We start from the raw sequence: 23,500 nt of genomic DNA on the forward strand, positions 1-23,500 counted from the left end.
TTAGCATTCATTTTGAGCAGACTAGAATATAACAGCAAGGATGTAATACTGTGGCTTTATAAGGCATTGGTCAGATTGTACTTGGGAGTACAATGAGCAGTTTTGGAGAGGGTTCAGAGTTTTACAAGAATGATCCTGGGAATGAAAGAGTTAACATATGAGAAGCATTTGATGGCTCTGGGCCTGTACTCACTTGAGTTTAGAAGAATGAAGGGGGAATCTCATTGAAACCTATTGAAGATTGAAAGGCTTAGATCAGAAGTTCCCAACCTTTTTTTATGCCTTGGGACGCTACCATTAACCAGGAGGGGTCCATGGACCCCAAGTTGGGAACCCCTGGCCTCGATAAGAGTGGACATGGAGAGGATGTATCCTGTAGTGGGGGAGTCTAGGAGCAGAAGGCACAGCCTCAGGACAGACAGGTTTCCCTTTAGAACAGAAATAAGGAGTAATTTCTTTAGTCAGAGCGTAGTTAATCTGTGGTATTCATTGCCACAGATGCCTGTGGAGGCTAGGCCACTGGGTATATAGAACATGGAAAATCTACAGCACATTACAGGCCCTTTGGCCCACAATGTTGTGCCAACCATGTAACCTACTCTAGAAGCTGCCTAGAATTTCCCTACTGCATAGCCCTCTAGTTTTCTAAGCTCCATGTACATATCAAAGTGTCTCTTAAAAGACCCTACTGTATCCAACTCTACCACCTTCGCTAGCAGTGCAATCACCACTCTGTGTGAAAAACTTGCCTCTGACATCCCCTTTGTACCTACTTCCAAGCATCTTAAAACTATGCCCACTTGTGTTAGCCATTTAAGCCCCAGGAAAAAGCCTCTGGCTATCCACACGATCAATACCTCTCATCATGTTATATACCTTTATCAGGTCACCTCTCATTCTCCGTCACTCCAAGGAGAAAAAGCCAAGTTCACTCAACCTATTCTCAATCTAGGCAACATCCCCCTTTCTATAGTTTCCACATCTTTCCTGTAGTGAGGTGACCAGAACTGAGAACAGTATTCCAAGTGGGGTCTGACCAGGGTCTTATATAGCTGCAACATTACCTCTCGGCTCTTGAACTCAATCCCATGGTTGATGAAGGCCAATACACTGTATGCCTTCTCAACCACAGTCAACCTGTGTAGCAGCTTTGAGCGTCCTATGGCCTTGGACCCCAAGATCCCTCTGAACCTCCACACTACCAAGAGTCTTACCATTAATACTATATTCTTCTATCATATTTGACCTACCAAAGTGAACCACTTCACACTTATCTGGGTTGAACTCCCATCTGCCCCTTCTCAGCCCAGTTCTGCATCTATCGATGTCCTGTTGTAACCTGACAACCCTCCAGACAATCCACAACACCCCCAACTTTTGTATCATCAGCAAACATACATAAAGCAGAGGTTGACAGATTTTTGATTAGTAATGGGTGTCAAATATTACAGGGAGATGATGGAAAAAGGAGTTGAGTTGGGTATTAAAACAGCTATCATAGGATGGAGGAACAGACTTGATGGGCCGAATAGCTCCTATGTCTTATGGTTTTATCAAAACTTATTCAAGAGTCTTGAGTTCAAAAATGTAGGCTAATACTTCAGTGCAGTGATGACAGCATATGGTAATGGCAGAGGAACTACATTCCATATTTCAGATGTTAAATAAGAAACATCATAATAAGATGGATATAAGAAAATCCACTAGCTTGAAGAATAGTGTCATAGCCAATAACCATCCCTCACTCCACATTTCCAAAATGTATTTCTAATCATTATCATATTGCTCTTTGAAAGTTCTTGCAGCGGACAAACTGGCAATTGCAATTCCTGTATTACAACAGTGATTTCACTTTCAAATTACTGAATTGACTGTGAAAATGAAATTGTAGTTGGTTTTAAAGGGTTTTGAGTGGCACAATATAAATGTAAATCTTTATATCCTATCACTATAAAATTGATTATAAAATACAGGGTGGATTTTCTCAACAATTCGTCATAAAGTGTTAGGGCAAACATTCAGATGTTCAATGGTATCAGTAGTTCTGTCACACAGATAGGCACTGACATTAATAGGGCAGTTTGGACGGCTGTTCCCAAATGCAAGTTAAAATAACTGCTATAAGTTTAAGATGCAAGTTCTGGGGTTATTATCTCAACAGACATACTTACTTTGTGAAGATGAATGGGATAAGATGACCCATGTGCATGGCCTCAGATGAAGGGCCACGCCCTGTATACAGGTAAAAGGATTTCTTTGTTTCAATAGCATCAATGATCTGCTGCATATCCCTTTAAAACAGATGATCAATACACAAGTTCAAAAATATAACTAACACAGCTTTACAACTCAAAAACTATTTAAGAAGAGTTGAGAAGCAACTGTATTGATTCATCACAATTATCTGAAATCTATATTGCATTCCACACCTTAATATAGTGCCATAAACATTCACTACAAAGCAAAACCTGTTTTTCAGGTACATTGAAGTACAATGGCTAAATGTACATCTCCAGTAGTGGTAAAACAGTTTTTAAGAATACATTACTAATTATTTTTTACTAAAGTGACAGTTTATAGCAATTATCAACTCAAAAGATGTATATTATGATAGCTTGTGGCTTTCCCTTCCAAACAGAATGCAGGGATAAAGTATAAAGCAAACACAGTAAGAGAAAGCAGAATCAAAAGCTATTGAAAAATTCCCAACAAAAATGTGCACAATCTACAAAAAGAAACAATGCAGAAATACTAAGATCAAGTATAATATATGGAGAGGGAAATAGAGTAATCTTCCTTCAAAACAAATCTGCTTATTTCTCTTTTCACAACACTGCTTAATGTGTCATGTACTTCCAGCATTTCCTGTTTTTAATTCAGATTTCCAATATTTGAAGCAATTTGCTTGGAACTGGAAAAGCAGCTCAAAAATTAAAGAAAATCTACTGCACGGACAAATTTAGAAAATGTCATTTGTCATTGTAATAACTTAAATAGACTGTTCCGTAGTTGTGACTAAAACACAAATTTTATAGAATGATTCTCATCATTGACTTTTCACTGAATATTAGAGGTAAAAAAAACTTGCCAACCGATGAGAAAAGAAGATTCCTCTTCGAAGAAAGCGATGAGCTTTTTGACCAGTGAGCTGTTCTAACCTTTCAATCAATGCCTGATCAATTTTGCTGCTTCCAAACCGAACTGAAAATAATGAAGTTTTCACAATTATTATGCTAAAGCAATGCAGCATTAATATCTGCATACAGATATTAAATAACCCAAATAATAGTGAAATGATAAGATTGAAGTTATTTTCTTGCTCTGTACGGCAAATTCCTACAATTAGGTTCCGTTGTCATCAATAATAATGCCCAAAGGCAATCGCCAATACTCAGTAAGGGTGACATGCTTTAAGTGTATATGATAACACTCTGATATATATGATACATACTCCGAGAATTTCAAGTGCCTTGAGATGGTTTTCTGCTTTATGAGGCACTGGTGAGGCCTCACCTTGAATATTGTGAACAGTTTTGGACCCTCATCTTAGAAAAGATGTGCTGGCATTGGAGAGAGTCCAGAGGAGGTTCACAAGGATGATTCCAGGAATGAAAGGGTTATCATATGAGGAACATTTGATGGCTCTGGGTCTGTAACCGCTGGAATTCAGAAGGATGAGGGGGAATCTCATTGAAACCTTTCGAATGTTGAAAGACCTAGACAGAGTAGATGTGGAAAGGATGTTTCCCCATGGTGGCAGAGTCTAGGACAAGAGGGCACAGCCTTCAGGATAGAGGTGCGCCCTTTCAAAACAGAGACATGGAGAAATTTCTTTAGCCAGAGGGTGGTGAATTTGTGGAATTTGTTGCCACATGCAGCTGTGGAGGACAGGTTGGCGGGTGTATTTAAGGCAGAGATTGATAGGTTTTTGATTGGACATGGCATCAAAGGTTACAGGGAGAAGGCCGGGAACTGGGTTGAGGAGCAGATAGAAAAAAAAGGATCAGCCATGACTGAATGGCGGAGCAGACTTGATGGACCAGAGGGCCCAATTTTGCTCCTATGTCTTATGGTAACCCATTTCCAAACTGTCATGTATGGTTTTTTCCCCACTCATCAGAGCAAATTTCCAATGAAAGCAACTTGTCCATGTTACACACCAAGTGAATTCTAAGCTCATCAGTGAATTTATACATACTAAATCCTATTCAGTTATTCCTACATATAATTGGTTGAAGTCATCGGGTATTTTTTCAAACATCCATTCTTCGGTTGTGACTGCCGCTTGAAGTCAGCATTGTGGACAATTCCTTGCTATCCTGACAAATTAGTTGGGGACACCTTTCTGTACCGCAGCTGTCTTGTGGTAGAGATGCTCTGCAATGCTGTTTGTAACTGTAATAGCTTCATTTAATTCAGTGGTTTGTTCGGCCAATTCAAAAGCCAGTTAAGAATCAAAAACTCAGTTCGACTCAGTAGGGATGGCAAGTTTCTCTGAAAAATGTACAGCAAATAATAATATAAAAGCTTTATATTTTAGTTACATTTTTATTTCCAACTAGTGCATAATACATATTTCACAAAAGGACAGGAAAGTTTTAATTGGGGAAGGGCAAATTGTGAGGCTATAAGGCTAGAACTTGTGGGTGTGAATTGGGATGATATCTTTGCAGGGAAATGTACTACGGACATGTGGTTGATGTTTAGGGATCTCTTGCAGGATGTTAGGGATAAATTTGTCCCGGTGAGAAAGATAAAGAATGGTAGGATGAAGGAACCATGGGTGACAAGTGAGGTGGAGAATCTAGTCAGATGGAAGAAGGCAGCATTCATGAGGTTTAGGAAGCAAGGATCAGATGGGGCTATTGAGGAATATAGGGTAGCAAGAAAGGAGATTAAGAAGGGGCTGAGGAGAGCAAGAAGGGGGCATGAGAAGGCCTTGGCAAGTAGGGTAAAGGAAAACCCCAAGGCATTCTTCAATTATGTGAAGAACAAAAGGATGACAGGAGTGAAGGTAGGACCTATCAGAGACAAAGGTGGGAAGATGTGTCTGGAGGCTGTGGAAGTGAGCGAGGTCCTCAATGAATACTTCTCTTCGGCATTCACCAATGAAGGAGCTTGATGATGGTGAGGACAATATGAGTGAGGTTGATGTTCTGGAGCATGTTGATATTAAGGGAGAGGAGGTGTTGGAGTTGTTAAAATACATTAGGATGGATAGGTCCCAGGGGCCTGACGGAATATTCCCCAGGCTGCTCCACGAGGCAAGGGAACAGATTACTGAGCCTCTGGCTAGGATCTTTATGTCCTCATTGTCCATGGGAATGGTACCGGTGAATTGGAGGGAGACGAATGTTGTCCCCTTGTTCAAAAAAGGTAGTAAAGATAGTCCGGGTAATTATAGACCAGTGAGCCTTACATCTGTGGTGGGAAAGCTGTTGGAAAAGATTCTTCGATATAGGATCTATGGGCATTTAGAGAATCATGGTCTGATCAGGGACAGTCAGCATGGCTTTGTGAAGGGCAGATTGTGTTTAACAAGACTGTTTAGCGTTCTCTGAGGAGGTGACCAGGTATATAGATGAGGGTAGTGCAGTGGATGTGATCTACATGGATTTTAGTAAGGCATTTGTTAAGATTCCCCATGATAGGCTTATTTAGAAAGTCTGCAGGCATGGGATCCAGGGAAGTTTGGCCAGGTGGATTCAGAATTGGCTTGCCTGCGGAAAGCAGAGTGTCATGGTGGAGGGAGTACATTCAGATTGGAGCATTGTGACTAGTGGTGTCCCACAAGGATCTGTTCTGGGACCTCTACTTCTTGTGATTTTTTATTAACAACCTGGATGTGGGGGTAGAAGGGTGGGTTGGCAAGTCTGCAGATGACACAAAGGTTGGTGGTTTTGTGGATGGTGTAGAGGATTGTCAAAGATTGTAGAGAGACATTGATAGGATGCAGAAGTGGGCTGAGCAGTGGGCAGATGGAGTTCAACCCGGAGAAGTGTGAGGTGGTACACTTTGGAAGGACAAACTCCAAGGCAGAGTACAAAGTAAATGGCAGGATACTTGGTAGTGTGGAGGAGCAGAGGGATCTGGGGGTACATGTATACAGATCCCTGAAAGTTGCCTCACAGGTAGATAAGATAGTTAAGAAAGCTTATGGGGTGTTAAGTTTTCATAAGTTGAGGGATAGAGTTTAAGAGTCGCGAGGTAATGATGCAGCTCTATAAAACTCTGGTTAGGCCACACTTGGAGTACTATGTCCATTTCTGATCGCCTCACTATAGGAAGGATGTGGAAGCATTGGAAAGGGTACAGAGGAAATTTACCAGGATGCTGCCTGATTTAGAGAGTATGGATTATGATCAGAGATTAAGGGAGCTAGGGCGTTACTCTTTGGAGAGAAGGAGGATGAGAGGAGACATGATAGAGGTATACAAGATATTAAGAGGAATAGATAGAGTGGACAGCCAGCGCCTCTTTCTCAGGGCACCACTGCTCAATACAAGAGGACATGGCTTTAAGGTAAGAGGAGGAAAGTTCAAGGGAGATATTAGAGGAAGGTTTTTTACTCAGAGAGTGGTTGGTGCGTGGAATGCACTGCCTGAGTCTGTGGTGGAGGCAGATACACTAGTGAAATTTAAGAGACTACTAGACAGGTATATGGAGGAATTTAAGGTAGGGGGATATATGGGAGGCAAGGTTTAAGGGTCAGCACAACATTGTGGGCTGAAGGGCCTGTACTGTGCTGTACTATTCTATGTTCTATAATAAAATAGGGAAGATTATATATTACATTTATAAAAAATAAATTGATATTTACCTATCAACTTGTCATAGTCCACGCCTTTGGCACTGGATGTCTGTACTGTCCATGGATCGACATAATCACCGTCATCTTCTGCGACAGCTGGGCAATTACTGTTAATTGGTGTGCAGTTAGTAGGTGGGACACCAACTTTATATTCTTGCCCTGTCAATGTTTTATAATTCAGCTTCAGTGCCAACAGTTCCTTTATTGCAGCATCAATTTCTTCCTGAATTAAAAAAAGTAGGGCCTTGTAAATAGTTATATATATTTCATTGATGATTTTTGCCCATTTTCCCCTCTCTGGTACTGCACACGATCTTCTAGTCCATTATGTGGTGACTCTACACCTTATAGAATGTTATTAAAACAATTTTAATAGAAATGAAATAAAATTAATTTTAAAACAGATAGCTGATAAATCTTCAAATTAGCAGTGATGCTATTGTACAAAGCTATTATGTGCTGTATAACTCTATGACTTGACTCTTTAACTTTGACTCCAGTCAAAAGATTGTCAAAATTGTTCAGAAATCAGTTCACCCTCCAATCTAATTTTTACTGATAAACCGCTTCACTCCTTGACATTCTTACTATAAAACTAACTTATAAATCTTGTTTTGCAAGGTAAAACAAACTTAAATAGGGACTCAACTTCAGATCATTCCACTCTGTATCACAAAATGATTAAAATATCCTGGTGTAATAAAGATACAGATTTAAAAAACGGTTAAAACTTTTTTTTAAAGCTCATACTATAGTAACAAGCACCTTGAGCATTGAGCAAAAGTGCGATAGCAACAGTTTACAGTCAGTTCTACTATTCAAGGTGAAGTTATACATATTATAGAACTTTATTATTGGATAAAATGCTATTACTTTTCTGCATACTAATACAGAAATATTACTATTTGTTAAATTGAACAGTAAAGTTTGAAGCAAAATAAGGTTACCTACATCTTTCTAATGTTAAAAGTCTTTAAAGAGTACAGATAATTTGAAGAGTTGGAATTGAGTAAGGCAAACAAGAGTGATTAATAATATTCCCTGGATTCAAATAAACTTGTCTTCTTTTGCACATTGGTTGTCAGTTTTTGTTTATGCATTCTACTGTAATATTTATTTTCCTGCAAGAAAATGAATAGGTAGCGTATGGTGGTATATATGTAGTTTTATAATAAATTTTCCTTAACTTTGACTTTAAACTCATTTTTAATCAGTAGAGAAAAGGAATAGCAAAAGCATTAAAGATACTGAAACTAAATCTCTCTCTAAAACTACAGGGATATTTTGTAAAAGTTCAAAGTAAATTTTTATCATTGTACATGTTTGTCACATTGAGATTCTTGCAGGCATTCACGTAGAAAAGAGAAAGACTACAAAGACTGACAAACAAACAATATGCAAATGATATATTTTTTTTTTAAAAGTAAGTAAATAAATACCACGGAGAACATGAGTTCTCAAGTCCTTGAAAATGAGCCCATAGACTGTGGAATAAGTTCAGAGTTGAGGTGAGTAAAGATATCCCCACTAGTTCAGGAGTCTGTTGGTTGAAGGGTAATAGCTGTTCCTGAACCTGGAGGGTGTCCTCGATGATGGATGCTGCTTTCTAGTGGCTGTGCACAATGGTGGGGAGGGCTTTGCCTGTGATAGATTGGACTGTGTCCACCACTTTCTGTAGGCTTTTCCATTCCTGGGCATTGAAGCAACCAGTCAGGATACTCTCCAATGTGCATCTACAAAAGTTTGTTAGTGTTTTAGAAGACATTTCAAATCTGTGGAAACTTCAAGTAGAGGCTCTTGTCGTCAATAATTAGCTTTTTAATTTTGCTGAGCCATAATCACTAAATCCTGGCTGAAAGTAAGATATAGCTGGGAGCTTAACATCCAATGTATAGACATTGTATCAAAAAGATAGACAGGTAGGCAGAGGGGATGGTGTGGCTGCTGGTAAAACAAAATCAAGTCATTAAAAAGAGATGACAGAGTCAGAAGGTGTTGAAGCATTGTGGGTGGAGCTAAGGAACTGCAAGGATAAAAAGATCCTGAAGGGAGTTATATACAGACCCCCAAACAGTAGTAAGGATGTGGTTTACAAACTAAAACTGGACATAGAAAATGCATGCCAGAAGGGCAATGTTACAATAGTCATGTGGGATTTCAATATGCAGGTAGTTTGGGAAAATCAAGTTGGTGCTGGATCCCAGGATGGAGATTTTCTAGAATGTCTATGAAATGGCTTTCTAGAGCAGCTCATGGCTGAGTCCACTAGGGGACCAGTTATTCTGGATTGGGTGTTGGGCAGTGAATTGAAATTGATTAGAAAGCTTTAAGATAATAGAACCCTTAGGGGAAAGTGATCATAATATGATCGAATTCACCCTGAAATATGATAACAGCAAAAGTCAGATATATCAGTATTACAATGGAAAAAAGGGAATTACAGAGGCACAAGAGAGGAGGTAGCCAAAATTGATTGGAAAATAACACTGGCACGGATAACGGCAGAGCAGCAATAGCTGGAATTTCTGGAAGCAATCTGAAAGGCACAGGATATACACAAACATTTGTACATCCCAAAGAGGAAGAAGTATTCTAAAAGCAAGATGACACAACTTTGGCTAACAATAATAAGGTACTTTATTGATCCCAAGTGAGAAATTATTTTGTTACAACAGCAACATTTAAAAATACTTAGCAATAATAATAAATATTGAATATAATAATATTAATTAATACTAAAGTACAGAATAAAAATATATACACTTATAATTTATCAATGTGCAATACTGTGCAATAATGATGTACAAAATAATAAAACTTATTGTACTATGATGTGCGTTCTCCAGTTGCCCAGAGATGAACTGTTGTGTTTGCTTACTGCATTTGGTAGGAAAGATTTTCTGTAAGGATCCTTGTGACAGCGAAGCTGAATGAGTCTGTTTGAAAGGGTGCTCTGCTGCCTATTCAGTAGGTCATGGAGAGGATGTGCCTGATTGTCCATGATGATAACAGTTTGTTTAGTGATCTCCTCTCCACCACTAACTCAAAAGACTCCGGGTTGTAGCCAAGGACAGATCCACCCTCCTAAATGAGTTTATTTAGCCTTTTTGCATCTCCAGGGCCGATGTTGCTCCCCTAAAATAAAGCAGCAAAGAAGACTGCACTCGCTACAACAGACTGGTAAAAGCTCTCCAATGTCCTGCTGCACACATTGAAGGATTTCAGCTTCCTTAGAAAATAGAGTCTGCACATCTGCTTCTTGTAAACAGCCAGTTGGCTTTCCAGTCAAGTCTGTTGTCAAAGTGAACACCCAAGTGTTTATACTCCTCCACTACCTCAACAACTTCTCCCAGAATGTATAGAGGGCTTGTCACAGTCCTCTTCCTCCTGAAATCAATGACCATCTCTCTGGTTTTGGCCACATTCTGGAGCAGGTGATTCCTCCTGCACCACTCCACAAACGTGTCCACCAGTCCTCTGTACTCCCAGTCCTGCCCATCCCTGATACACCCAACCATCGCAGAGTCATCAGAGAACTTCTGCAAGTGGCAAGACTCAGATTTGTACTGAAAGTTGGAGGTGTACAGTGTGAACAGAAATGGAGACAGGACAGTCCCTTGTGGTGCTCCAGTGCCTCTCACCACTATCTCAGTGTACTACCCAGCCGTACAAACTGGGGTCTATCTGTCAAGGTAGTCAGTAATCCAGGAAATAGTGAATTTGTCTACACCAAACTTTTGCAGTTTCTCACTCAAGAGATGTGACTGGATTGTATTGAAGACACTAGAGAAATCAAAAAATGTGATTCTCACAATGCCACCAGCATCATCCCAGTGGGAGTAAGCTCTCTACAAAAGGTAGATGGTGGCACCATCCACTCCCACGAGATGGAGAGGTAAACTGTAAGAGGGTCCAACGAAGATCTCACCTGCGGACCAAGGTAAGTCAGGACCAGCCTCTCCAGTACCTTCATCCCATGAGATGTGAGGGGAATTGTTCTGTAGTCATTAAGTTCTGCTTAGGGTCACCTTCTCAGTACAAGAACCAAGCACAAAGTCTTCCATAGCAGAAGTATATTTTCCTGACTCAGACTCACATTATAAATGTGCTGCAAAATACCAGACAGGTGACTTGCAAATGCCTTCAGTACCCTGGGGCTGATACCGTCCAGTCCAGCAGCCTTGCCTTGTCTTGCAGTCACAGACAGGCAGAGGAGGGTGGTCGGTCATCCCCATGGAGGCAGGATACTCCGAAGTTGGGGGGTTTGGAACACAAGCACTCACCAGAGGGGAGGGAGGGAGAAGGCTTCAGGGACAGGGAGAGTGTGTAGCTTGGGCAAGAGAAGTCAAAGCCAACATTAAAGCCAAAGCAAGGGCATTTAGCAGAGAAAAAATTAGTGGGAATTTAGAGAATTGGGAAGCTTTTAAAAATCAACAGAAGGCAACAAAAAGTCATTAAGGTAAAGATGGAATACAAAAGTAAGCTAGCCAATAGTATTAAAGACGATACCAGCAGTTTCTTCAGATACATAAAGTGTAAAAGAGAGGCAAAAATGGATATCAGACCTTTGGAAAACAATACTGGAGAGGTAGTAATGGGGGACAATGAAATAGCGGCTGAACTGAATAAGTATTTTGGAGCAGTCATCACTGCGAAAGACACTAGCAGTATGGTGGAAGTTCACCAGAATGACACCAATAGTGGTGTCATTATTGGAAAATATATTATGCATTAGCAGCATTCACTATATAACCACGACTACGGAGTATTTACTATGCATTTATTCATTTACTAGATACATTGTATTCTTAGGTATATACTATGGCATTTAAGAATATCTGTGTATTATTAGCAGAAATACACTTAGCATTTAAGAACACCTGTGTATCATTAGCAGAAGTGTGCTTAGTTGAAATGTACTCCATATATTATACAATAGAATGGCTTATGAAGAGATAACAGTGGCAGACAGGATGATACGAACAGGCAATGGAATGTTGAGGAAGGCTAAGGGAGGCTGACTGAGAAACAACCGTGGCCAGGAAGAAGGCCCGAGATGTGAACTAGAAAGAAATAATGGTGGCGAATTGAGAGCTAGTCAAAAGCGATTGATTAGTTAATGTATAGATGATATGCAGCTATAGAATGATTGGATATGTTAATGCAACTAAGATAAGATTGCTATAAAGAATGCTATGTACAAAGATCACCGGGCAATCAGTGATTGTCTCAGCTTTGGTTTGCAAATTAAAGCTTAAAACTTCTTGAAGAATCTTCTGCGTCTCCTGATTGTGAGAAACGAAAAACCACAACATCATCTGCATGTGTAAATATGGCATTGGAGTTGTGCTTAGCCACAGTGATAAGTTTAAAGCAAATAGAGCATGGGGCTAAGCACACAGCTTTGTCTTGCAGCTGTGCTGATGGTGATTGTGGAGACGTTGTTGCCAATCAGTTTTGACGAGTCTGCAAGTGAGGAAATCGAGGATACAGTTGCACAGAGAGGTATGAAGGCCTAGGTCTTGGAGGTTAGTGAATAGTTTTGAGGGATAGTAGTGTTGAATGCTCAGCGGTATTCAATGAAGAGCATCCTGATATATGCATTATCATAGTCCAAATGTTCCAGAGCTGTGAAAAGCCAGTGAAATGACTTGAAAAAGTGGCCATCTGAAAAATACTTAGCATGTTTACACATACTTATTATGTTATATATTATCCAGAAATTTTTACCTTTGGTGCCTTGTTTGACTTCAGCAAACGGACAGTGTCCCCCTGTACTGCCACTTTCGAATACAAATCCATCGGGGTTGAGGATATTTCACAGTCATTAGCTGACATTTTCTCTGAAAACTGGTTACTTAACGGCCCGTGTACCTGTAAGAAAGCCAGATTATAAACGCTGCAAGATTATCCATACCCAGGGCTCTATGAGTAGCCAGGTCCACTGCCTTCACCTACGTTCAGGTTCAAGCTGGTTCTCGGATCTCTGTGCCCTCATAAAAACGATCCATAGCTATAAAGAAGATGATCGTCTGCCCTCGCCCCTTCCTCTCACTCTCCCGGGCAGGCAGCCCACCCTCGCCACTTTCTCCTCTCTTTTCCCTCCCGGGATGTCGGTCAGGTGATCTTTCCTCCTCCTCTCCTGTGGACCTCCCGCAGTCCTCACCCGATCCTCCTACCCCTCATTCCTCCAGCCCAGCCCGACTCCTGGCCCTCACCTTTCCTCCCCGTCGGTTGCATCAGCAATGCGCCGAGTCTCCGTCGTCCGCGGCCCGCACGCTTTTCCGTCTCCACAGCAGCTGCAGCGCTCCCAGGCGGATCTCTGTGCCTCGTCCTCCTTTCCTGCCTTTCCACCACGCTCAGGCTTCGCGAAACGCTGCTCCCTTCCCTTCAGCTACAGCCGGAAACACACACGCACAAAATGCCGCAGGAACTCAGAAGGGTAAGACTGCTTAACCTGCACCGGAACGAAATGAAAGCGCGTTGTGTCGGGGGATCATGAATGGTACGGACAAGGCGGAGCCTTATTCTGGTGGGTTCCAGCTCAAATTCGCTGTTCATTGCTGTTGTATGTGTCGATCGGATCGATATATATTCCTTAGGGTAGGAAGAAATAGAAGAAAGGAAGTCCTCTTATTCATAGTTACTCTATTTTTAGAAGCGTTATCCGGCAACTGTTGTATTCAAACACAAAGTACAGAGTAGATGCTGGGGTCAAAGCAACACGCACAGCAGGCTGGAGGAACGTTTTGTTTCCACGGATGCTGCCCGACCTGCTGAGTTCCTCCAGCGACTTGTGTTTGTAAGTGTTCAATTCAGTTTCAAAGTGACAAGTGTCAGCGTGAGTGGGGTCCCCACGGTCAGTGAGTAAGCGATTCATTGTTGTGGTCTATTTCATTCAAAAATGTTTCTGTAGTTTTTCATGTTTATAAGATTGTTGTACTTTTACTTGTTGACTGGAACTAGTTCTGTGTCCTTTAAGTTTTTAATTTATGGACTCTGGACTTCGGTTTGGGTATTTGATCCTCAAACTTGTAAGTTTGATTAATCAACTTTAACCGAGTTTCTTTCCATTGTCATTGACTAATCGCTGAGTGTTTCTTATCGTTACTGATATTCTTAAAGCTATTTATGGTCAGTTTCAGCCATTGTTTCTAGTAGGGACCTGAATCCCAGAAGTCCTCACAGTTTAAAAATAAATTCTTTATTTTCTTCACCTTGGGGGGTGTATCTATCTATACATTACCAATTTTATGTAGCTAGCTGTTTTGCTCAGTGTAGAGCTCTTGGAATAATTAAGAGGGCTCTCATTACTGATCTGAATTTAGAGTCATAGAAAAATATAGCACAGAAACAGACACTTTGGCCTATCTAGTTCATGTCAAAACATTTAAGCTGCCTACTCCCATTGATCTGTACTAGAGCTATATCTCTCATGCACCTACCATCCATGTACCTGTCCAAACTTTGCTTAAACATTGAATTTGAGCTCACATGTGTCACTTGTTCTGGCAACTCATTCCACACTCTCAGTAACCCTCTGAATAAAGAACCTTCCCTTCGTGTGCCCCTTAAACTTTTTACCTTCCACCCCTAGCCCATGATGTCTCGTGTAGTCCCCCCTACCCAGTGGCAAAAGCCTGCTTGCATTTACTTTATCTATACCCCTCATAATTTTGTATACCTTTGTCAAATATCCGCTCAATCTTCTATGTTCCATGGAATAAAGTCCTAACCTATTTGATCTTTCCTTATAACTCAGCTCCTCCAGACCCGGCAACATCCTTGTAAATTTTCTATGTACTCTCTCAACATTATGTGCATCTTTCTTGCAGGTAGGTGACCAAAACTGCATACAGTACTCCAAATTAGGCCTCACCAACTTCTTGTACAACTTTAACATAACATCCCATCTCCTGTACTCAGTACTTTGATTTATGAAGAGCACTTTGCCAAAAGCTTTCCTTACAACCCTGATGTCACTTACAATGAATTACGGACTTCTCTTCCCAGATTCCTTTGTTCTATCACATTCCTCAGTCCCCTACCATTCACTGTGTAAGGCCTACCCTGGTTGGTTCTACCAAAGTGCAGACCTTGCACTTGCCTCCATTAAATTCCATCTGCCATTTTTCAACCCATTGTTCCAGTTGATCCAGATCCCTCTGCAAGCCATGATATCCTACCTTGCTGTCCACTACACCCCCGATCTTGGTGTCATCTGCAAATTTGCTGATATATGTATTGATGTATTTGAATATCCATGTATTTGAATTTCGTGTATTGACCCCATGGACTTAATGCCCTTTTTGTAAGCAAGCTGGTCAAATTACGGTACTGATGTGGTCTATCCAATAAATGATATAAATTTAGTATTTATGTGAGATCTTTAATTTTTAAAAACGTATCCCTGCAATCCTACCGATCTGTATTCTTCCTTTTCTTTTGGCTCAAAGCATATAATCTTTTTTGTCATTTTAATGTTATCTGATATCCCGATCTCCCTCCATATTAAGTCAAATTCACTTACAGGTGTCCCCCGCTTTACGAATGTTCGCTTTACGCCGCTACGCTTTTACAAAAGACCTACATTAGTAACCTGTTTTCACATTACAAAGAGGATTTTTGCTTTGAAGAAAATTTTTCCCATATAAATTAATGGTTCTTCACTTTATGCCATTTTGGCTTAAGAAAGGTTTCATAGGAACGCTGTACCTTTGTAAAGGGGGGGGGGGACACCTGCACTTTTATTCTCTTCTGCATAATTTTGAACCTCTTACCCAAATCCAAATCATATATATTTTTAAAAACTTATGTTGTTTTGAATATGATAAGGCAGAGCTGATTATAATCTTCAGATAAAGTAGACAAGGAGAATAATTACCAAGAATATAGATGTAAATTTAAAATTCTGTGCAGTAGCAAAAGGATGCAATTGTGGGATTTTCAATATAAAATGCTATTTACTTGGTCAAGTAAAAAATATACAATAAATTGACAGTGTGTGTGCATTTAACCTCTTTGAATATCATTACATTTCCTGCCAGAGATTATAATACATCAATTATATGATCATTGAGTTATTTCTTGACACAATCAGACACACTAATCTATCTTTAATCATGTCACAAACTTTATCATATAAAATCCAAAATATTTACTTTTCAATATTTTTGAAATGTTTTTTGCAGCATTTTATCAGAACACATTTTGGAAATCTGCATTTGCAATAACCATAGTATTTTTTCAATGTACCTCACCCCCTCCCTCCCCGATTATAAGCAGGTTCCAGTTTCACAGACATTCATAAGCAAAATCACCTGTTGTTATGGAGGTAAAGTTAATGAATTGTGTTGGTGAGAATGAATTAACATGAGAGTGTATTTGTTTTCTCCCCCTGCCTAGTTACAATAGTGTGGAATCAGGATATCCCACACTCAGCTGCTGGCTCTGATATTTAGTAACGGTAATAGGCATCCGCTAGTCTCAAGAGACCATGGATTTGTGCCTTGGAAAGTTTCCAGGGCACAGGCCTGGGCAGGGTTGTATGGGAGACCAGCAGTTGCCCATGCTACAAGTCTTCCCCTCTCCACGCCACTGATGTTGTCCAAGGGAAAGGCATTGGGCCGATACAGCTTGGCACCGGTGTCGTCGCAGAGTAATGTGTGGTTAAGTACCTTGCTCAAGGACACAACACGCTGCCTTAGCTGAGGCTCGGCTAATGACCTTCAGATCACTAGACCAATGCCTTAACCGCTTGGCCACGTGCCAACACCTCTGATATATGTAACTTTATTTAATAGGGTATCATCGAACTCAAAACCATACAACATGAGCAATACACACAGAGCTGGAAGAACTCAGCAGGTCAATCAGCATCCATGGAAGGAAATAAACAGTTGCCATTTTGGGCTGGGACCTTTCATCAGGATTGGAAAGGAAGGGGGCAGAAGCCAGAATAAAAAGGTGGGGAGAGGGAAAGGACTACAAGCTGGCAGGTGGTAAATAAGCACTGATATTGGGAAAGGTAGGTGATTGGGGCAGGTGTGAAGAAGGGGAATGATTAAGAAGCTAGAAGGTGATAGGTGAAAGAGGTAAAGGGCTGAAGAAGAAGGAATCTGATGGGACAGGACAATGGACCATGGAATCAATGGAAGAAGGAGGGGAACCTCCAGGAGGTGATGGGCAGGTCACGCATGAGGGCAAGGGAGGGGAAGAGAAGGGGTGAGAGAGCCACCAGAATGAGGGAAACCCAAGTGCAAGTAGGTGAGTGGGGGGTGGGGTGGGGGTAATTGAGGGAATGGTTGCTGGAAGTTAGAGAAATTTACATTCATGTCATCAGGAAATATGATGTGTTGCCCCTCCAACCTACATTTGGCCTCATCATAGCTGTAGAGCAGGCCATAAACAGCCATGTAGGTGTGGGAATGCAAAGCAGAGTTAAAATGGGTGGTCATCAAGAGATGTTATTAAGTTTTCTCTGTCACATCCTAAACTTATTCCCTCTATAATTTGACATTTATGTGCTGGGGAGTAGGCTCTATCTACCCTATCAATGCTTCTCATAGTTTTACATACTTTTATCAGGTCGCCCCTTAGCATCCAATGCTACAGAGAAAATATTAATGATTGTCAAGCATCTTATTAATAGTTAATAAACTGTATTCCAGGCAGCATCTGGTGAAGCTCTTTAGCTCCCTCTTCAAAGACTCCACACCTTCCATGTGAAGTGGCACACAGCACTCCAAATGTGCCCTAACTAAAGTTTTATATAACTACAACATGACTTTCCCTTCTTTAATACCCTGATTGATGAAGACAACCTTACTATAATCCCTCTTTCTCATCATGTTTAGCAGTGTTGCCACCTTTACAGAACCTGGAAGTTGTACCCCAAGATCCCTCTTAGCAATTCAAGGTCCTGCTCTTTGCTCTGCACATTCCCCTTACATCTGACCTTGCAAAGTGCAACATCTCACACTGCTTCAGAATAAACACTATCTCTGCCTACATTCCATCTGCTCTATATGCAGCTGAATCCTTTTACAAGCTATTTATAGTTCCACTAATTTTTATGTTGGGATCAGCCCACCTGCATTTTCATCCAAATCGATAATATATTTCAAAGAAAAGAGGTCTGATCACTGATTTTTGTGGAGCATGACTAGTCACAGATCTCCAGTTAGTGACAGTCCTCTTTCCCACCAATTCTGAATGCAATTTACCAAGTTTCCAAGGATTCCATGTTCCTTAATTTTTTGGATCAACCAACATGAGGGACCTCTTTGAAAATTTTACTAACATCCACATATACAAAAGCTGCTACCCTACTCTCATAAATCATGTTTGTCACCTCCTCAGAAAAAACTCCTTCTGGTTTGTAAGGCATGACCTCTCCTGCGCAAGTCCATACTGACTATTGCACAAGTATCAATAAAAACAATTGCTTGTCAATTTCCAAAGCAATTCTTTTAAGTGGCTTTCCACGGTGAATTCGGACAACAGTTTATTTCCCTTAGTAGATGCTGCCTGACCTGCATTTTGTGTATATTGCTTATGCTGTACTCTACTCTTCTGTGATACCCCACTAAGTAACATAACGTACAACAAAACCAGCCACTGAGTGTGGGACATGATAACTAGGCAGGGGGAGACAGTAAACAAATCTTCATGTCAATTGGCTCTCGCCAACACTTATTCATTGGCAACCATGAGATGATAGTGTCCGACTACAGTGGAAAAAAAATCTAAACTTCTTTTTTCTATCTGATTCTTATTTGAGTATAATAATTTTTATGGAAGCTCATTCATATGCATGGATGTCCATAAGTCAGACATTCATGAGCCACTTAAATCATAATATTAGTCACATATTTTTCTAATTTAGAAAACCATTAATATGCTTCTAGGTAATTTTAATTTTATCCTGCATTTTTGGCCCTTAAAAATCTTCCTCTAGAATGATGAAGGAACTAAAGATTGCAGATGCTGAGATCTGAAACAGTAAATAGATCCCTGGGTGTCATGATACAGAGTTTCAAACTCAAGTATTGAGAATTCCTTTCCTCCCACAGTTACTGTGCAACCCTTTGAGTTCTTCCAGCAGATTGTTTATTTTCCCTGGAATGATGCTGGACATGTAAGTCTATTTTCATGTGGCTTATTCCATTCTCCCTTTTTGGAATATATTTAAATAGATTTCCATCCACCTTGCTTTCATTATTTTCACAAACATTCAGTTGACATCTACTTTTGATTTTATCTTAGTGCCAAGAGAATATAGCCCATCTTTGTATATGACCCTGACACTATGCAACTTTTTGGATGTTCCAGTAGGAGTACTGGACCACAATTACCTGAAATAATCTCAATGAACTTCCAATTGCACATTTACAAAAGGGAGAGAATCCATGTTTTAAAAGTGTATGATAACCTTTTGGAGGATAACTACCAAATACTTTTGAAAAGTAAACAGAAGTTGAAATTTACATTATACTGTCTAAGGATGTAATTTAATTCTTTCAATTTATGAAAATGTTTCATCTGCAGGTACATCCAACGCCCTCACAGACGGAACTGTGTGCATAATGTGACATGAATTCACTGGTTGCTTATGACTCCTCAGATTCAGAGTCAGAGAATGGCAAACATGAAGAAATCAAGTATGCTCAGGGCGAAGATAATTTCGCTCACTCTAACTTTGAACTTCGATCTGTATGTCCATCTACCTCAAGAATGCAATCATCAGGATGTGGTCATCAGGTAAAAATGGCCTCAACTGGTAGCAATGTGGATTGCAGTTTGAATAGTACACAGAATCCTGTGCAGCGACACTTTGGTGTAACTTTCAGACCAGCAGTGATGACTTTAGATGATGAGTCATGCTTCCAGGTTTCTGAAGGTGTCCTTGAAAATTCACTGGCTCTGGTGCGGAAATCTGGCAGAACTGGAAAGATGATCCCCTCAGCTCAGAAAAGATTATTTCAAGATTCAATGACTGGAGCTCAAAATATTAAACCTTATGTACCCAAGCGATTAAGGGAGAATGAAGCTGTATGTAATAAAAGCAACAAGCTTCAAGAAAGCAGAGACATTTTGAACACTGGGGTAGATTGCACTGCACCAGCAGAATACCAGTTAGGTCTGCTAAGCAAAGTTTCAGACTTCATAAAGCCCTATTTGGAGAGCCAACACAAGACCTCAAAAGTCCCTAAACACTTGGTGTTTCAGATGTCTCAGCATAATGGACCGGTTACCACAATACAGTGGTGTCCAGTGGAACAACACAGCCACTTACTGCTCTCTGCCTCCATGGATAAGTCAATAAAGGTAGTGCCACATCTGAAGTATTTAGAAAATAAATGCTGGGTATTATTAGGTGATAAAAAGTTGTTTAACTCTTTTTTATTGAGTAAAAGTTGTTAATTTTTTTGTGTAATTGCTAGCTGATAGGAATTGAAATATGGGATTTTATTGACTTTCTCATTTGAATTTCTATGCACTACTTTCAAGAACCTATCAAATGTTCTTTTGTTAACTGACAGTTATATTATTGACTATTAACCAGTATAACTGTTAAAGCAGATGTTTTAATTGTTCCTGGTAATGGTACAGACATTGCTTTTCACAAATCTATTAATTACATGACTAAAATAAAGCCCCTTTCACAATACTTGGAGGTATTTTCCCAAAATAAGCACAATTTATAGGCAGAGCTGATACTGACTGAATCATGAGGGAAAAAAATCACTCATGGACTCTAATTACAGTGATCTAGCATTATAAGCATTAGAGTTGACAACCAAGTGGGTTTGGCTAGGTAAAGGTTTCTCTAAGTTCCTAAGTTAGACTGCATAAGTATAGAGGGGAAGAAATACACTGTATTACATTAATTTGTCTCATTAATTAAATGGAACTGAGTTTCGATTATATGCAAATTAAGGCTATTCTGGTATAATTAAAGTATAATTTAGAGCTCTTAAAATATTGACGACTTGTCACATTGAACAATAGCTGGCCCTTAGCATTTTGCTCTTTAGCTGAAAGTGAACACTAGATTGATTAAAGAAAGTATAATGAAAATATAATAAAATTGGTCAGCTACAAGGTTTGAAAATTTCTGTATGCAGTTAAAATGAACCAGACAATAAACACAAGATTCCACAGATGCTGTGAATCCTGAGCACTAAATGTTGGAGGAACTCATCAGGTCAGGCAGCTTCTATGGAAATTAATAAACAGTCAATGTTTCAGGCGGAGATCTCTCTTCAGGACTCGATCTGAAGGGGGAAAATGCCAGAATAAAATGGTGGAGGAGGGAAAGAGGACTATCTAGAAGGTGATAGGTGAAGCCAGGTGGATGTGAAAGCTAAAGGGCTGGAGAGGAAGGAATCTTATTAGAGTGGAGAGTGGACATAGGAGAAAGGGAAAGATGAGGGTCACCGGAGGAAGGGATAGGCAGGTGAGAAGTGGGCAGAATAGAAGCAGAGGGAAGGGGGAGAGGAAAAAATTACCAGAAGAAAAAATCATATTCATCAAGTAGGAGGCTTCCTAGTGTTGCTGCTCCACACTTGAGAGCGGTCTCAACATGGTAAAAGAGGAGGCCATGTACTGGCATGTCAGGAGGAGAATGAGGATAGGAATTAAAATGGTTGGCCACTGAGAAACTCTTGGCAAATGGAGCAGAAGTGCTCGACAAAGTGGTCCCCAATTTATGTTGAGTGTATCACCAGAGGAAACAGTATTGGGAGCACTGGTTACAATGGACAACCCCATTTTCCTGGACATCTGCGCTCGCCTCATCTTACCGCTACCTTAATGGGGATAGAGTTTCTCTTGTCCTCACCCCATGGCCCTCCTCATCCAATGCATCATTCTCTGCAACTTCCGCCACCTTCAACGGGATCCAATCACCAAACACACCTTTAACCCCTCCCCCCTCCGCTTCCCACAGGGATTGCTCCCTCCGAGAATCTCTTAACCATTCGTCCTTACCCACTAATCTCCCTCCTGACACATGTTGCAGCAAGCAACAGAAATGCCACACCTGCTCATTCATTTCCTTTGCCTCCACTCGGGTCCCCAAACAATCCTTGCAGGAGAGGCAACATTTCACCTGCAAATCTGTTAGGGTTGTCCATTTTTTTTACTTCTCCCTTTGCTCTGTTTCTTTTCCCACTCTGGCCACTTACACCTTCTCTTCACCTGCCTGTCAGCTACCCCAGTGCCCCTCCTTCATCCCATGGTCCACTCTCCTCTCCTATCAGATTCCTTCATCTCCAGCCCTTTATCTTTTCACCTACCTGGATTTAGCTATCACTTTCTAGTTATCCTCCTTCCCCTCCTCCCACCTTTTTATTCTGATGTCTTCCTGTTTCCTTTCCAGTCCTGAAGAAGGGTCTCAACCCAAAACATCATTTCCATAGATGCTGCCTGACCTGCTGAGTTCCTCCAGCATTTAGTGTGTGTTGCTATGAAGCAGATAACTTTCTTTTTGAGGGGATGCAAATGATGTTAATTGGCTTCCTAATGTCTGATACATTTAAAGCTGCACTTTTAGTTTGCAAAAGAGGCTTGTTTAAAATTTGTTGAACTCTCAAGAATTGAGGTAGGCTGTGATAAACTTAAAAGCAAAACTCTGACAATAGTGGCAATCTAAAATAAACAGGATGTGCTGATGATATTCAGGCAGGTAGGCTGTATTTGTGGAGAGAGAAAAATTGAGATAAAGCTACAATATGGTGATGTTTCATCAGAACTGACTAGTTTATGGATTCTTTTATGTTAATAATATTTGATGTGAATTTTAAAATTATTGAATTGATTCAATTTTATCTACGGTCTCCTGCCATCAAATATTTTATCTACTGTCTCATGTCATCAAAATTTTATTTCAATGTCGAGCTCATTATTATAAAAAAGGGCAGTATACTTGGCAGTGTTTATTAAACCTATTAGTATGCTACTAGATTTTGCAGGGAAATGTTAACAGTTACTTGATGTATTATTTATTAAAAACTCTGATATTAAATATACCTTTGAAACATGCTGTATCCCCACATGTTACTTGGAATGCACTGTGGGGCTGGAAACCAGAGAGGCTGTTTTTTGCAGTTCCCCAGGACGTACGTTGGGAATGCACTTGAATAATTCAGGTTAGACTTGTTGCAGGTTTCATTGGAATGCAATTTCATTTAAAGTAAGTTTTAAGAATTAGGAACTTTGGAGGAAAAATGTTTCTGTATAACAGAAAGGATAACAATTGGATTGTACTGGATAGAACATGCCAGTGAGATGCTGTGGTTCACTGATATCTGCCACTGCCTGAGCAGGCTACAGAGAATATCTCTCCAGCTTAGAGTTCTGCCATGAGGTCCACGTGATAATTCAGTGACATCCCATCCTGTTTTTCCTGTACCAGCCACCCTTCAATTATAGATTCCAACCCCTCAAAATGGACTAGTTCATATTTACTGGCATTGAATCCTTGCATTTTTTGATTGAATTTTTCAATCTCCATTGCATTTCAGGATTTTGTACAATATTAAATGAAAACCTCGGGACTATTTTCTCTAGGCATTTATCAGTGACAACTGAATTGATTGACACAATGAACTTCACCTATCGTAGAAAGGTTACTCCTGTGAGACACCACACTCATTTACAATCCCTCTGAAAAGCTGCCTCTTA

At 40.3% G+C, this 23,500-nt stretch overlaps 2 protein-coding genes across 8 annotated transcripts in view; one reads left to right on the forward strand and one right to left on the reverse strand.

Moving 5' to 3' along the window:
* LOC132386838 (tryptophan--tRNA ligase, cytoplasmic-like) overlaps positions 1-13,230 on the reverse strand; it is a 29,262-nt gene extending 16,032 nt beyond the window's left edge. Inside the window, exons 1-5 of one of the 2 annotated variants that reach the window (XM_059959183.1) lie at positions 13,030-13,230; positions 12,542-12,685; positions 6,821-7,034; positions 3,093-3,201; positions 2,172-2,291 (exon numbers count right to left, since the gene is read on the reverse strand). In XM_059959183.1, the coding sequence (XP_059815166.1) occupies positions 2,172-2,291; positions 3,093-3,201; positions 6,821-7,034; positions 12,542-12,649 (551 nt within the window). In that variant the 5' untranslated portion in view covers positions 12,650-12,685; positions 13,030-13,230. Of the gene's footprint in view, positions 1-2,171; positions 2,292-3,092; positions 3,202-6,820; positions 7,035-12,541; positions 12,686-12,769; positions 12,955-13,029 lie in introns of those variants that run through there. The other variant, XM_059959189.1, reaches the window with a different exon arrangement.
* The window catches only part of wdr25 (WD repeat domain 25), a 60,143-nt gene continuing 49,854 nt past the window's right edge, over positions 13,212-23,500 (forward strand). For 3 of the 6 annotated variants that reach the window (XM_059959174.1, XM_059959159.1, XM_059959144.1), the window contains exons 1-2: positions 13,350-13,613; positions 19,361-20,140. In XM_059959174.1, the coding sequence (XP_059815157.1) occupies positions 19,406-20,140 (735 nt within the window). In that variant the 5' untranslated portion in view covers positions 13,350-13,613; positions 19,361-19,405. The other 3 variants (XM_059959146.1, XM_059959165.1, XM_059959151.1) reach the window with 3 other exon arrangements.

The sequence above is a fragment of the Hypanus sabinus genome, chromosome 2 (genome assembly GCF_030144855.1).
Source record: "Hypanus sabinus isolate sHypSab1 chromosome 2, sHypSab1.hap1, whole genome shotgun sequence".
Lineage (NCBI taxonomy): Eukaryota > Metazoa > Chordata > Chondrichthyes > Myliobatiformes > Dasyatidae > Hypanus > Hypanus sabinus.